General features: G+C 42.6%; 1 protein-coding gene across 1 annotated transcript in view; it reads right to left on the bottom strand.

The window, feature by feature from the left end:
- The window catches only part of BMPER (BMP binding endothelial regulator), a 153,784-nt gene that overhangs the window by 119,645 nt on the left and 19,708 nt on the right, over positions 1-14,431 (bottom strand). The window contains exon 3 of the mRNA XM_009635303.2: positions 4,613-4,712. Coding sequence (XP_009633598.1) covers positions 4,613-4,712 — 100 coding nt within the window. The remainder of the gene's footprint in view (positions 1-4,612; positions 4,713-14,431) is intronic.

Genomic DNA, 14,431 nt, shown 5'->3' with positions numbered 1-14,431 from the left:
CACCCACCCACCCATCAGTCTTACAGCAGGGCATCAAACTGGTACTGGGTATCTCATATTAGGGGTGTCCACAGGCAAATAAAGTGCCAGATGTACATATGGCTCCTGCAGGGCATTAGCAGAGTAGCCAGAACACTGATAAACTCATAACCTCCCTCTAACTCCCTTTGCAAGCCAGCCCTAATAGTTGAAATTGGCTGCAATCCTCAACCATAATATTTGATATCCTTTCCAAGAAACGCACAATTAACTATGATAGCTTTGGGTATTCGATATTGAGGGGAACTAGCGCTGCTGTTGCCTGGGCTGTGATGCCATTCTCTGAAAGACTCCAGGTGAATAGAGCACAGCATGTGAACCTCTAAGATCATCAATTAATTTAAAAAAAAGAAAAAAAACCAACAAAACGCAACACAAAAAAACCCCCACAGTAACTCTCAGAAGTTGACAAGGGCAGAAAAAGTAAAATTGCGCATGGGAAGTGAAGGAAACTTCAGAACAGCAAATCATATCTGTTGTAACAAATACCCACCAATTTTGTCTTTGCACATCCATGGAAGATTCAAATTCTTAGGATAATGAGTAAGAATATGGTACACAATTTTAGAAATGCAAACCTTATGCAGTCCTGAGCCAGTAATACCACTTCTTAAGAGAGCAAATAACTCATTATTAGAGGTGTAGAGAGCTCTATATCTAAGTCACAGGTCTCAATCCAACTAAATAAGAAAATGCTGCCAAATCTATTTCTATAATCTCATTGATCTCATATGTTTTCATTAAACATATTAAATAAATTGAGAGATTAAAAGTGGCCTATTTATCCTATGCTAAAGTAATAAGGCGGCTTAATTTTTTAATATTTTTAAAATGAATAGTATGCTAGAGGTATACAGTATGTTTTGTAAACTACAGTAAGTATCTGTCAGAAGAATAATCTCACTGAAAGTTTTCACTGTTATAGTGAGTTGTTTGCATTCTCCTTGCAGCAGGGAGCCATAATCGTGCGCCTACATTTCTCTGTTCCAGACTTTGCACAAATGCACAGAAAAAGAGAGCCTTGCCCCACTGGCTTTTCTATCCAAGGTCCTATGAGCCTGAGGTCAAGAACAGCGTTAAAACACATTGCTAGTCTGGAGGATTAAAATCTTAAGTAAAACCAAATCTCTTAATATTTTAGGGATAAAAAGTTTTTTTCCACCATAATGAATTTTCTGATTGCAAAAGGCATAGTTGCTGCTGTTTCTTACTTTTTTTTTGTTTATTAAGAAAATGGGGAAAAGTGCTAGAAATTATCTCAGTAGCATACAAATACCCAAATGGAAGCAAGGGAGTTCTGCTCGGCCCACAACCGTTTGCAGGAAAAATTCTCTAACAACAATTCAGTTTCTCCTGTATGTAAAGCTCTAAACACAGGGAGGGTCAGCTGGATGCACCGTTGCAGGCATATAGTATTTTTTCATTTCAGACTACTTCTTTGCTGTCAGAGATACTGGGCCTACATACCCAGTCCCCATGTACTCCTCATAATAGAATAAAATATCCTGGCAGCAATGTCACAAATGACTCACAAGTGGTGTTTTCCTTCCTACGCAAGCCAGTTCTGGAAACATACCCTCTGGTCTCGATGTTATCCTCCTGACATTGTACTCAAATGACAGAAGCCATTCATTCCTTCATTCATTTCTTCACAAGGTACGAAGACATGAATCTATCAAAGAGAGCTGGCAATAGCCCGTAAGGCCTGATTAAGCTTTTCTAGGTTTTGGGAATGAATCCAAGAAAAAAGCCATCAGGTTCTGATGTCTTTTCTTCGTAACATTTTGTTTGGGTTTAGATGAAATGCAACCAGTAAAAAAAAAAAAATTTTAAAAAATCCCTGTTTCCCTTTTCCTGCTTGCATTCCCTATGGGCACTCTGGCAGCTTGACAAAACAGCGACAGAGAACAAGCGCTGCAGGGCCAAGTCCCGGCTGCAGCTGAGCTCCATACAGGGAGTGCAGGGGAGCTGCTGGGACACCAAAGGGAGTAGCTGAATTGCTGTGCAGCCAGGCTGGTGTTTGCACCCTTGATTCCCCAAATGCTCCCCACAGGACACTCATTTTGGGTTTTGCACAGAACAGAGCAGGAGCTTCAGCAACATTCAGAGCAGCAAGAGAACAAGCAGCTTCCCTGGGGGTAGAGGTGTCTCCATCAGCTTCTTCCCACGGCACCAGAACAACCTGGAGACAATCTGTGGTGTCGGAACTGCTGTAGTTATGTAGGTGCATATTTAGCTTTACTTTTCAGAAAAAGCAGAAAAACTTATTCAGAAATTCTGCATTTACTTTGAAAATGAAACCCTCGAGAGCCTTGGGTTTTTTTAATTCTGAAATTTAAAGCTCTTCCTTGCATCTTAAGTACATAGGAAGTGCCATCTTGGATCAAACCAAATCTCCTTCTAGCCAAAATTCAGTTTTCCAAGAGCTACTGAGGGTTGAGCTGATCCTGGTACAGAGGGCTGAGCCGATCCTGCTACAGAAGTGTCTTTTTTAACACAGCAAAACAGTTGTTAATAGGTAATTGTCAACTCAGAGCCCAGCATTATATTTGTAGTTAGGACTGGTTTGTCCTGTGTGCACCCATTTATTCTCATCCACGTTGACTTCCTTTGCCATTTTGCCATCGGTTGTTCAATGTCCCAGGAACCTTCTGCAACTCCTCAGAGGCAGCCCTCCTCCTTTACTACACTAAAGCAGTCAGGTCAGCAGCATCAAACTTTGTGCCCCTCTTCACCCCTTTTCTAGATAATTTCTGAGGAGGTTGACAAGTTGAGATCTTTGCAAGGATCTTCTGGTAACCTTTTTCCATTACAAAAATAACCATTCATTGTCACCACCTGTTAGTTATTCATTGATGAGTTTCTCTACAAACTGCTTAGTTTCTGTAGTAGTTTTTGGTGAGGGGTCTTTTTGGATGTGTATTAGAAATCCAGGAAGACAACATCAGTTGGATCTCTCTGTCCATATACATATGATAAATTCAAATAACTATCATTTTTGTAAGACATAACTATTCGCCCTTATATTGCAATTATCCACGTGCCTCCTAATTCTATTTTTGAACAGTTTCTATTAATTTTCCTGTTAGAGGTGTCAGGCATACCAATCTGCAGATGCTAGCCTCAAGCTTTTTAATAATGTTCTAAGAACTTACCCAATTCAAGATAAACAGAATATCTTACAAGGAGTCTGAATTAAAGTTTCCACCTTATGAAAATAGCCCATACATACCAACATCTGCATCCTCAACTTTGAAAAATCAATCTTCTTCAGTGTAGAAACATTTTGTATGCATACATGCACATATACATACGTATCTATATAAAATTTTCATGGCATTGACCAACCAGGCATCCCTTTATCAAAATGCAGAATCAACCTCCAGCCTAATCAAACCAATACTTAAGAATCTTATGCTATAAAGCTGACACTGAAAACAATTTGACAAAAGAAATAAATTACATTTAATTTATGTAAAACTTCTAACTACAAATTCTTACCGCTTCAGTAATGTTTTTTTTTTTTTTTCCTAGTTCATTTCCTTTTCTTTTAAGTGTCAGACTTTTAGACAAATCCCCAGATTGGGACTTGATGAACCTATTCCAAAGTCACACCACAGAAGCAAATCATGAGCACAGCAGCTAACAAACCTCTGCAACCATCCAGGAAAAACACATATCCATCATAAGTCTCTTCTGTCTGAATTTCAGTGTAATCTGTTTTCCTGCATTTGTGTTTCCTCTGGGAAGGCAATAAATGCTTGCATTTCCCACCAATTTATCCTACCCTATCTCCCTCCCAAAGCCACTTTATCACCACCAGGGAATTAAACAACAGAGACAAAATAAAGCAAAGCTGCCTGAATCCGACATTCTCCACCTCACTGACTGCGTCAGCAGTCCTTCAGCAAAAGTAGTGTTTTATGGCATATTACTTACTGCATCGATAAAAAAAAGACTAGTTTTCAACTTCATCTACTTGCACATATTTCACATGGATAAACATGGTAGTTACAAACCATGCATTCTTAGACAATTCATTTATTAATTTTTTATATTTGATAATTAGCTCATCTAAAGAGCTTGGAAGGTACACTGTTGGTCCATCAATAAATGTACAGAAACATAAATAGTCATGGATAATTAATCTGTTCTTTATTACTCAGAAGTGTGATTCCTCTTCTGTTCAACCATACAAAAAGTTTAAGGAATTCCTATTGATTGGTAGCTACCAGCAAATTGACTTTGGCCTAAAATATATCTGATAGATAAAGTTAGAATAGGATACATCTCTTAAAAGACTGACAGCATATCAATGAAGTACAACAAAGATGTATTTCTAACGGATTTTTTGTTGTGCAAGAACTAATAATCACAGGAAAAATATGTGAATTTATGCATCTCCTACAGCTTTGGAAACATATTGATTTTAATTGTGGTTACTGCCCTTTTCAAGCCTTTGGTGACAGCCAAGTCCCAGCTGGGAAGCTCCCAACTTTGTCCTATCTCTGGCAACATAAACGTGAACTGATAACATTTTAAAAAGAGGCAAACAACATGAAGGGAACCGCACCTTTGCAACGCTCACAGCAAGCTCCTCTCTGCTTAATTACGAGAGCACAGTCCTTGGAGAGCATTGGACACTTCTCTCTCTTGCATGTCACTTCCTTATTCTGGAAAAAAAAAAAAAAAAAGACAAAAGCTATTGCAAGCAAACCAAATCCACAGCTCGGTTCCTTGCAACTCAGAAAATTAAAAATGTGAGGCTAGCAATTTGCTCTTTCACTTCAGGAGAAGTCCTTGTGATTCCAAACACCTTCCTCCCCTTGAAGGAATGCAGTAGAAGACAGTCTCTGAATTATCTAGGAACTCAAGTAAATGGTGTTGAACCCCCTTAGACAGTCATTCATAACCACTCCCCATCACAGTACAGCAAACATGACCCACTGAAGAAATCCACTTTACTTAACAACTAGTTACATGATGCACTTGTTAAAATAACCTCAGGGTCTTGAGGTGCTGCCCAGTGAACCACACAGCTCAGGAATCATTTCTCACAGCAACAAAAGGACGGACAGCTGAGGAAGAGGTGGCAACCTCAGAGAAAACAAAACTCTGCCACTGCTGAAAGTCATTTTTAGCTGGCGGTATTACCTGGCTCCCCAGAGGGTCTTCAAAAGAGCCTACTATATACTACACTAGAAAAGAGACAACTGTAATTCATCTTTCTCCCCAAAATGCTGAAAATCGATGAAACAACACAAGCAGGTGGAATCACTGTGCATTATACTGTCATCTTTCTATGGCAAAAAGCCAGCGACAGCCAAGGCCAAAGAGCATGTTGACCACATTAAGGAATGTCAACAGAGGATGCGCGACAGCAGGCAGGAGAAATATTCCATTTATAGCCTGGCTTGCCCCAGTGGTGTCAACCCTTCTGGTTATCCCTGCCTTTAAGCAAGGCAGAAACCAAATACTTTGGGGGTTTCTCTCAGTAAAATTTTGCTACTTGAAATTCCTGACTGAAAGTAGCCCTCTGAAGTGACCTCTACCTATAATTAGTATCTCAGTTCATTAAGTGACACAGGTGGCCATTTACTAGATGCAAGCACCCACCTCACCCAATCTTATGACTTAATTAGAGACCAAAAAATTAAAGGGCCAGAAAAATGTAAATCATAAAACTAAAGGAAAAGAAACTGCGCGTTCCAGTCTTTTTCTTTCGCTCCCTGTGGCCTTATTCAAGGTGCCTGTGAAGGGTAACACACAGCTTTTATTACACTCCAGCTCTTTGTCTAGAATCACAGGTTTATTTTCTTCAAAGTCACTGCCTGATCTGATGGGAGCTATAAAGGCACTTCAATCTTATCAGTGCTTTAAATGAGGACTCACTCTCGCCAAGCCCGTGTGAAATCAGCAAATGAGAACCAGGCCCTAAAGCGCAGCTGCAGCGACGCAAATGACTACTGTGAAAACCCAGGTCACTGCTCCATGCTGGCTGCTCTGCATCTCCCCGGCTTTGCAGAGCAACCATAAATGCAATTTACCTGGCGAGTTAAGCTGAATTTATGTCAGGTCTGTAGTGCTGGGCTGGTACAAAGCAGCCACAGCACAGCAGTGCAACTGGCTCAATAGCTTCTTTTAGAGCGAAGGGTAAAATCTTGATTCCCTTTATGTGAACACAGTGCCTCCTGACTTTGCCTCCATAAAGCCTGCTGAAGGGCAGTAGAATCAAGTTTACCAAATCGACTATGCATAATCTGTATTTTAAAGGGTTCTGCTAAGATCTGATTCTCTTTAATGGGAGTTTGCTCAAGGAAAGATTTAATAAGCCTAGCGGCCCCATTACTTTTACCTGTGGGAAAATCTTCTGCATGGTGAAAGCGGGTTTGAAGGAAAGGCAAAAACCAGTTTAGAGTATGTTCCTTTGGAGAACATGATTTACCCAGCTCCAGCACACATCATGGACCTCTGCAAGATGCACGGTGCCCTTCTGGGCCAACCTGGGCCAACCTTCTGACCCACATCAGGACCCATCAGACTCCATCTTCAAAGGGAGAAATCATTATTGCAGATGGCAGGGAGAGGGACAAGAAATAGAACACAGCTCTGTATTTCTTTTTGTTCCCTGACTCCTGAGGCAAACATCTTATGCAGCCCAGCTTCCCAGACATCTTCTTGCCCTCTGCCCCAAGTGCTGGCTGCCTCCCTTTGCCCTCAGGTACATCCTGACTAAGTTGCTTCTTGTTGGTGATACAAAATGTTCCTAAGGATGACCCCAACACACTTATTTCAAATGGGAGCTACTTGCTAGTTACTGTTCCTAACTGGAAGCCTCCCATTTGGCCCAGATCACTTCAGTCACAAATCTTCTCTGCCAATGACAAGTTTGGTACCATTGAGCCAACCCAGGGGGGCAGTTGAATTTTGACCTTACTCTTCTTTCCTTATTACCAGCAATGCTGATTGCTCAACCCCAAACTCAGAACCTGCATTACAGGTGAGGATGGAAGTAACTGGAAAGAGAAAGCAAAACTGAGCCAGGCTGTACAGGCTAGTGACTGGGAGGTTTCCTGGGAGGTAGGATGATTTTGGAGTTCATGTCGGGGTGCCAAGGGCGGTTTTACATCAAGCATCTGTTCCACATACAGTACATTAGTGGCCCATGGTGCAGCGATGGGAACTGAATGGTCCTCCCCCCCTTGGCGGGCATCTTAAGCAGTAGGCTGCAGATTCATATTTCCTTTCTTTAGGCCAGTAGATCTTGAACTACTCATTGCTCAATGGCCCAGCTTCAGCAGAAGCAGGGCTTGTTCCCCATGTTCCCAAAAGCCACCAGTCCTGACAGCGAGGACACTTTGTGGGCAAATCTTTGAATTGCCTCTGGAGGTGAAGGACACCAAACCTAGATCGCTGTCTCAAAGATGAGTTGCTACAGCACAGTGCTAAAAGGTGGGCAGGAGGTGCCACACTTATTCCCCCCTGCCCATTTTTTTTTTTTTTTATTTTTTTTAAGAACAGAGAAAAATCCCTTGGAGGAGAAGCTGCAGCCTCCTGCCTGCAGAGATGGGTCTGTGTATCCCAGATACATAGAGCCAATCTTTGCCACCACAAGAAGGGTGGCTAAGCCCTAAGCGAGGTGGGATTTGCAAAGCTGATATTCCTCCTCTCAAACGGGTACTATAGGCAAGCCCCACAGAGCTCCGAAACCGGCTGTTTCAGATGCCGCACCGAGGTACCTAACTCCTTGCCATCAGGGCTGGGCTGCTCTTCCAGTGTGCAAGGTACAGCACCACTCAAGGCTGCAGCTCCCACGGCTCCTTTGGGGGCTTTTTGCTGAACAAACATACAGCAGAGCCACAATTGCAACATACTGCCCCGACGTAGTCTTCACAGCAAAATCCCTGTTGTAGTACACAGAGATGAGCGTAGCTCCAGGGAAGCACAGCCAAGTGCCTCTTGCTTCTTCTAGGACTGGGTTTAACCCTGATGTTCTTTCTGAAAATCCTTTTGGTTTATCTCAGTGCTGCATGTTGTGGAAAACTAGGCCAGCAGATGTGGAGGAAAGTGTTAATGTACCATGCAGATCAATCATAGGACAGCAGCAGATAAAACTGGGCTGGTAAATCATTGTTTAGTCTATTGCAGTCAGGCATTATCCAGTGCAGATCTCCTAGGCCCACTGGGTGTAAAAGCACAAAGATAAAACAAAGAGCAATTGTCACCAGGAGGGGTTTTTTTTCTTCACCCTGTCATCCAAACCACTGCTTTTAATGTGTACTGTCCATCTGCTTGTTTCGATTTTGCTCCCTCTCATTTCACAAGGGCAAAGAGGAGGGCGAGAGCAAATAGACTTTAGCAACAAATCCTTTCCTCCCAAATACGTCCCGTCCTACCCCCAGTAATCATAACATTTTATTACTTGTCCCAACCATACATTTAAAAAGTTGCTAAGTAGCTGCATGCAGGAGAGCTGTATTACCAAACCTCCATCTATGCTGTCAACAGCATCTCTGGAGTTGTTGAAAGTTCTCAGATACTTTGATTTTTGCTGTTCTTAAGAGAAAACTTCTTAGACAGCAACATTCAGAAGCCAACAGTTATGGGAGGGCAGGGGATTTTTTTTTTTTCCTTTTCTTTAGAGGACATGCACTCTGGCACCGAGAAGTGCAGAAGAGACACATGGCTCATAAATACATAAACCGTTTGCTAAATCAGAAACCTGGGAGTCAGTCAAAATCCATAATAGGATCCCAAGATTCATAATAAATAACTTTTAATTATAGTCCTGCACAATAGTTATTTTAAACAGATGGTTTATAGATTCACATCTGGGATTTTTTTTTTTTTTTTATTTAATTTAGTGCTCAGGCGCACACACAGAAAGGGAGAGAACCTCAGCTAAGGGTTTTATTAGTGCTGGAAAAACACGTATTTTTTTAAAAGAGGTCAGGCTGATTCAGAACAATGCTGCCACAGCTGACGCAACTCCCCAGTCAGCACTCGGCTCGGCAAAGGGTTCGCACTGGAATCCCAGATGCCCTCGGAAAGAAAAATTTAGGGAAGTGCTGGAGGATCACCCCGGATTCCCCTCCTGCGCTCACTGAGCCTGACTGCTGGAGAACTCACTTTTTAATGCATTTGGGGAAAGATTGGAAAGTTTTGTTGGGTGCTCGCATTTCTACCCTCTCCTAAGCTTTGCCGGTGGGAACCAAAGGTCTCCTCTTTAACTTGGCGTGCAAAGGTGATGTTAGATTCCCATACAGGAGAGATACACTAACCAGACCTAATACCAGTGTTGCTGTTTCATGTTACCTTTACTACAACCTTCTCTCAACGCAATTTGTTCACCTTCCACATACACCTCGTATTTTTACCTTCCATCAAAGAACTCCGCACAAAATAGCCCATTCTGGTGACAAAATATATCAAACTAACAGCCTTAAACTCATGTGGTACAGTTAAATAAAATGCCAACATGAAAAGAAAAAGGAAAAAAAAACCACTAAAAAGAAATCTGAATATTTGGCACAGGTCTTGGAGAGGACGCGTGCCAAACCACAGCTTGGAAGCCACAGCCAACTTTCTACAGGGTTCCCCACTGGGCTCCTGCTGGCTCACAGCAGCCACCAGGAGGATGGCTCTTTTCAACCTGGATTTGGCTTGGAAGAGGGGAAAAAAAAATAAAAAATCAGGAGACCGCTTCGTTTCTTCAGGGCTGTACTACAGAGCACCTCCACCAGTGGTACCCCAAGCCCACTGTGTTGTCACACAGCTGTCACAGTAAACTCATGTGGTACAGTTAAATAAAATGCCAACATGAAAAGAAAAAGGAAAAAAAAACCACTAAAAAGAAATCTGAATATTTGGCACAGGTCTTGGAGAGGACGCGTGCCAAACCACAGCTTGGAAGCCACAGCCAACTTTCTACAGGGTTCCCCACTGGGCTCCTGCTGGCTCACAGCAGCCACCAGGAGGATGGCTCTTTTCAACCTGGATTTGGCTTGGAAGAGGGGAAAAAAAAATAAAAAATCAGGAGACCGCTTCGTTTCTTCAGGGCTGTACTACAGAGCACCTCCACCAGTGGTACCCCAAGCCCACTGTGTTGTCACACAGCTGTCACAGAGCTGGCTACTGAAGACCATGCAGATGTGGTTTCTCAGGGGGCTAGATTGCCGCTGTGAGAGTGTGGGTTTTTTTTTCTTTTTATGTGTCAAAAAATGCTTTTAGGAGCCTCATGCTGCATTTCTGAGATCCTGAGGTTATTAACTATTTATATTGCATAGCAAAAATGTTTAAACTTTTATTTAACCAAAAAAGGCTATGGAGAGAAAAATAATAAAAGCAAGAGGGACAGATTAGGTAGGAATACGAACTACCATTAATGGTTAATCCAGAAAACACTCATTTTTTTACCATTATTCATCACAGTCTGACTAGTAATGCTGATAGGACTCCTCACCAAGTAGTTCAGAGTGTCCTTAAATTTCTGCATGGAGAAACCTGTGGGATCATCCACAAAAACAACAACAATTTTCAAACAATGGCAAAAGTTACCCCCAGGGAATTTCGGATGCAGCTTTCAAACGTGCACATATGACCTTGGGAAAAGAAAAAGCCATTTAAAATTTATGAAGCAAGTGCACTCAAGTCACTTAGGCAACATCTCTACCACGAGTTGCAGGGCAGGCTCAAACACAAGTCAGAGCATGCCACGCGCCATGACCCACGTTCTCCAGCCACGCTGCTGGCTCTCTGCCAGATGTTGCACGTGGCCAGAGCATCCTCTCAAGTGTGCGTGGAGCCACGCTCAGCCCACGCAGGCCACAGGAGCAGAGGTTTGGGTCTGCACTGGCCACAGGCTCTGTCCCTCACCAAAGCTTGGGAGCACCAGGCTCCCAAGCACGTGCCTCCACCTATGCTTACGTGCAGATAACCCTGATGTTTGGCCAACCTGAACTCAAGAACAGGCTCAGACACGCACGCAACTCATGGTCTAGACAAATCCTGAGGCGCTTTCTGAAAATAGTACCCTCGCTCCTTTGGCACTCCTGCCTGGAACTCACCGTCTTGGGTCCAATTTACAAACTCCCCTTTAATTGGTGGAGTGGATGCAAGCAAGCGATCCCTGCTAATACTGTGGGACTGCTGTCTCCCATGAACATTTCTCTGCCTGAGCAGGAGCCACATAAATTGCCTGCAGGGATGAGACACCACTCCCCAAGGAGAGATATTTGCAGGCATTTTGAACCACTGTCAGGGGAGATGAGAAAAAAGGTCTCATTTCCCTTATTCCCCTCCAATTATCTGTCTTTTTTTTTTTCCTTGCAAAAACAAATTTTGTGGGTACAGTAAGAAAAATGGTTTAGCATAGTAGGTGTGTTTTTAAATTCAAGGTGGAAAAAATATTTCCCTATGAAACAATGTGTGTTCTCTGCAAAATGATACAGTTCTCTCTGTTTACCCACATAAACCTACAAACACCAAAGCATGTGCTTCCCCCTGCAGAGAGAAAGGTCCTATTATTTTAAGTGTGTCTTCAGTTTCAATGGGACAACTCACAGGAGTGAGGCCAAACATATGCTTCAGCACTTTCAGCATCAGGTCCTTGCCCACAGCACAACGTGACCATGATTTCAGCATGCATTAGATGCAAATGATGATGTTTCATCAGGAAGAAAATATGCCAGTTCAGTCCACAGAGCCTCTTTTCCCTTTTTTGAGCAGAGCACACGGTAGCCTCCTATTTATCTCCTCATCCCTGGAATCTCTTTAGCTTATCTGGCCCCTCCGAGGGCAAGCAGGGAGGAGGCTGCAGCTCTTCCTGCGGTGGTGCTCAGCCAGCATCCACCACCCCCTTCATAATTCGAGCTCTCCCCACTCCCTAGGAACCATGATTAAAACAAAGGCCCCGCTGAAAGACGATACCAAATTTCACTGCAAACGGGTATTCCCCACCGCTGTGAGGAAGGCATGAGTATGTGCAAGTCATTCAGGACACATCATTCACAACCCCTTACAGACTGAACAGATTTTTTTTTTTTTCAACTGTGTTTAATGATGTTCACCAGCATGAGGAAAGTGACCTCAGCAGCCTGCTGCGATCCCACACTCCCTGACAGTAGCCTGCTGCACTACTATGTGGTGAAAAGAAAGCGCTTTCTTCCTCTTAAATTTATTTGCGTTAATGCAACTGTTGAGGCTGCAGCCGGGATCAGGGTCCCACTGCATCAGACATCGCATAAGTGCGTTGTAGGACTACACCAGCAAGCTTATTGACAAAGACGCAGGCAGACAAAATTACCATAACTGAAGATTAAGTCAGCGAGAAAGCCGGAGCAAGATCCATACCGCTTAGCTCTCAATGTCCCTGCCTCCACCTCAACCACCAAGCACCACTTTGGATGAGAGCTCTTGAGCTGTAAAGTTAGAAGCAAAACTCTTCACCTGCCAACAGAATAGCATGACGGTCTTCGAGCAATAGGAGACGTGATCTTCACAGGTTCTCAGCAGTTCTTACTGTAATCCAAAAAACTACCAATACTTATCTAGGAGCCAGGTTTCAGGGAAGGGGTAGGCACTGGGGTTCTTGTGGGAGACCTTTGCATTTCACAAGATGCATGCATTTAAAATTCAAGGCTTTTTCTGTGAATTTTAAATGTGTTTTTTAAACAAATAAAAATCAAATGAATGGGGTTTCTACTTTGTCAGTAAAGAATTCCTATTAATTATCATCACCTAAATCTGATGCCAATACCTAGGAAAACAGTAGTCACAGGCAATACCTGCCAGTTTGAAGCTCAGGGTGCAAACCTGTACCTGTGCTGCTGGAAAAGGTTACAGCTCATTGACCCAACCCTATCATCTTACAATCTACCCCTTGCTGGATGTTCCCAGTCACTCAGATCAGCCAGCAAGACTTTTCGGATGATCACTGCCCACCTCGTTTTGAGCTAAATGAGTGATCTTGAGACCATGGTCTGGTCTAGCCTGGTTTAACCCTGACTGAAGTCGATGGGGCAGAATTCATTCTCCCAGAGAAGGGACAGCAACTGAGGGCCATAAAATCTTCCACTACCTTAGCTCAATCCAGAGGCCACCTGCACACGGCTGGAGTCAGCAGATGTGGAACAGCATCACTGCCCTGGGTGTATTAGCTCCTGGAGCATGCTGCTCTGCTGGCCCCGCTTAAGTGCCATAAGATGGCTTGGAGAAGAAGGAGTTTGCTCGTATCATCCCCAAGCCAAACTGTTCTGAAAACACTCTAAGTAAATTCTAGCCAAAAAAATTTGTTGAAGATGGCACTGATGAACTATTAGGCCAATTTCATAGAGGGTAAAGCAGATTGTGCCAAAGATTTAAAATATACTATTAAATCATTTGAATTAAACAAATTTTAGATCAAACCACAGTATCACATTCTGTCCCATCTCAAAAATTAACTCAGTCCCTTCAAAAGAATGTCCTAACAATACCCTACTTTTGTTTCTTAACTTCTGCTATTCTGGTCCTGTGTTCAGCTTATTTTCCAGCAGACATTGCCAATGAGAAAAAAAACCAAAACCATAAATGCAATAAAAAAAAAGTACATAAAAATCTGAGTCCATCAGTTCAGAAGTCCTGTTTTTGGATGAGATAACTATATCTTGTATTACAGACAGAATAATGACTGATAGTAATTTTTCTTCTACTGATGTGAATTAAGACTTCATTTGAGGTTTATTTAAAAGTGATGCATTGACTGTTTTCTTATAAATATCATTTCATCACATTTTGATGAGCTAAATCTACAAATACATTATCCAAACAATAGTTACCTGTCATTGCATCTTTAGTGCCTTCTCTGCCTGAAGTCTGCTTACTCAACCCTTACACTGGAGATTTGGGCAGTGGCAAATGTTCCAGTTTTGGGCTTGAGCCTGTTTTAAAAACTTTGAACAAAGCAGCCCTTGAGGCCATGTACTTCTTAAAGAGTTTAAAAAGCCCAATGGGCCTCCTAACTTACTCTGCAACAAGTCATATCCCATGAAGAAATTCACTTCTGTACAACACAAAACCAGGGCTAGATTAAAGAAAATGGAAGAAAAAAAAGCAAGGTCCCCTGCTGCTCTGTCTGGCCAGAATCATGTCTTTTACTGCCCATATCCTCTAAAGAAACGATGCTCTCATGATATATTACCCTAATACATCACCAAGTGACAGTTTTCTCATGATACTGTATCCTCAAAGATGTGATGCATGCCAGAAGCAGCAACAGGAGATCTCAGCTGGGGGAGGGAAGGAGGAGGGGTCTTTATTTTCTTCCAAATTTTTAATCTACAAGTTGGTTTTTTTACTGTTATTTTGTCAGGAAAACTGCTGTCAATCCCAGCTTCATCATCTACAGGACTCC

Source organism: Egretta garzetta, unplaced genomic scaffold (assembly GCF_000687185.1).
Source record: "Egretta garzetta isolate BGI_Z169 unplaced genomic scaffold, ASM68718v1 scaffold713, whole genome shotgun sequence".
NCBI classification, from domain to species: Eukaryota; Metazoa; Chordata; class Aves; order Pelecaniformes; family Ardeidae; genus Egretta; species Egretta garzetta.
The sequence above is the reverse complement of the archived record's forward strand: the minus strand, read 5'-3'. Positions and strand labels throughout refer to the sequence as shown.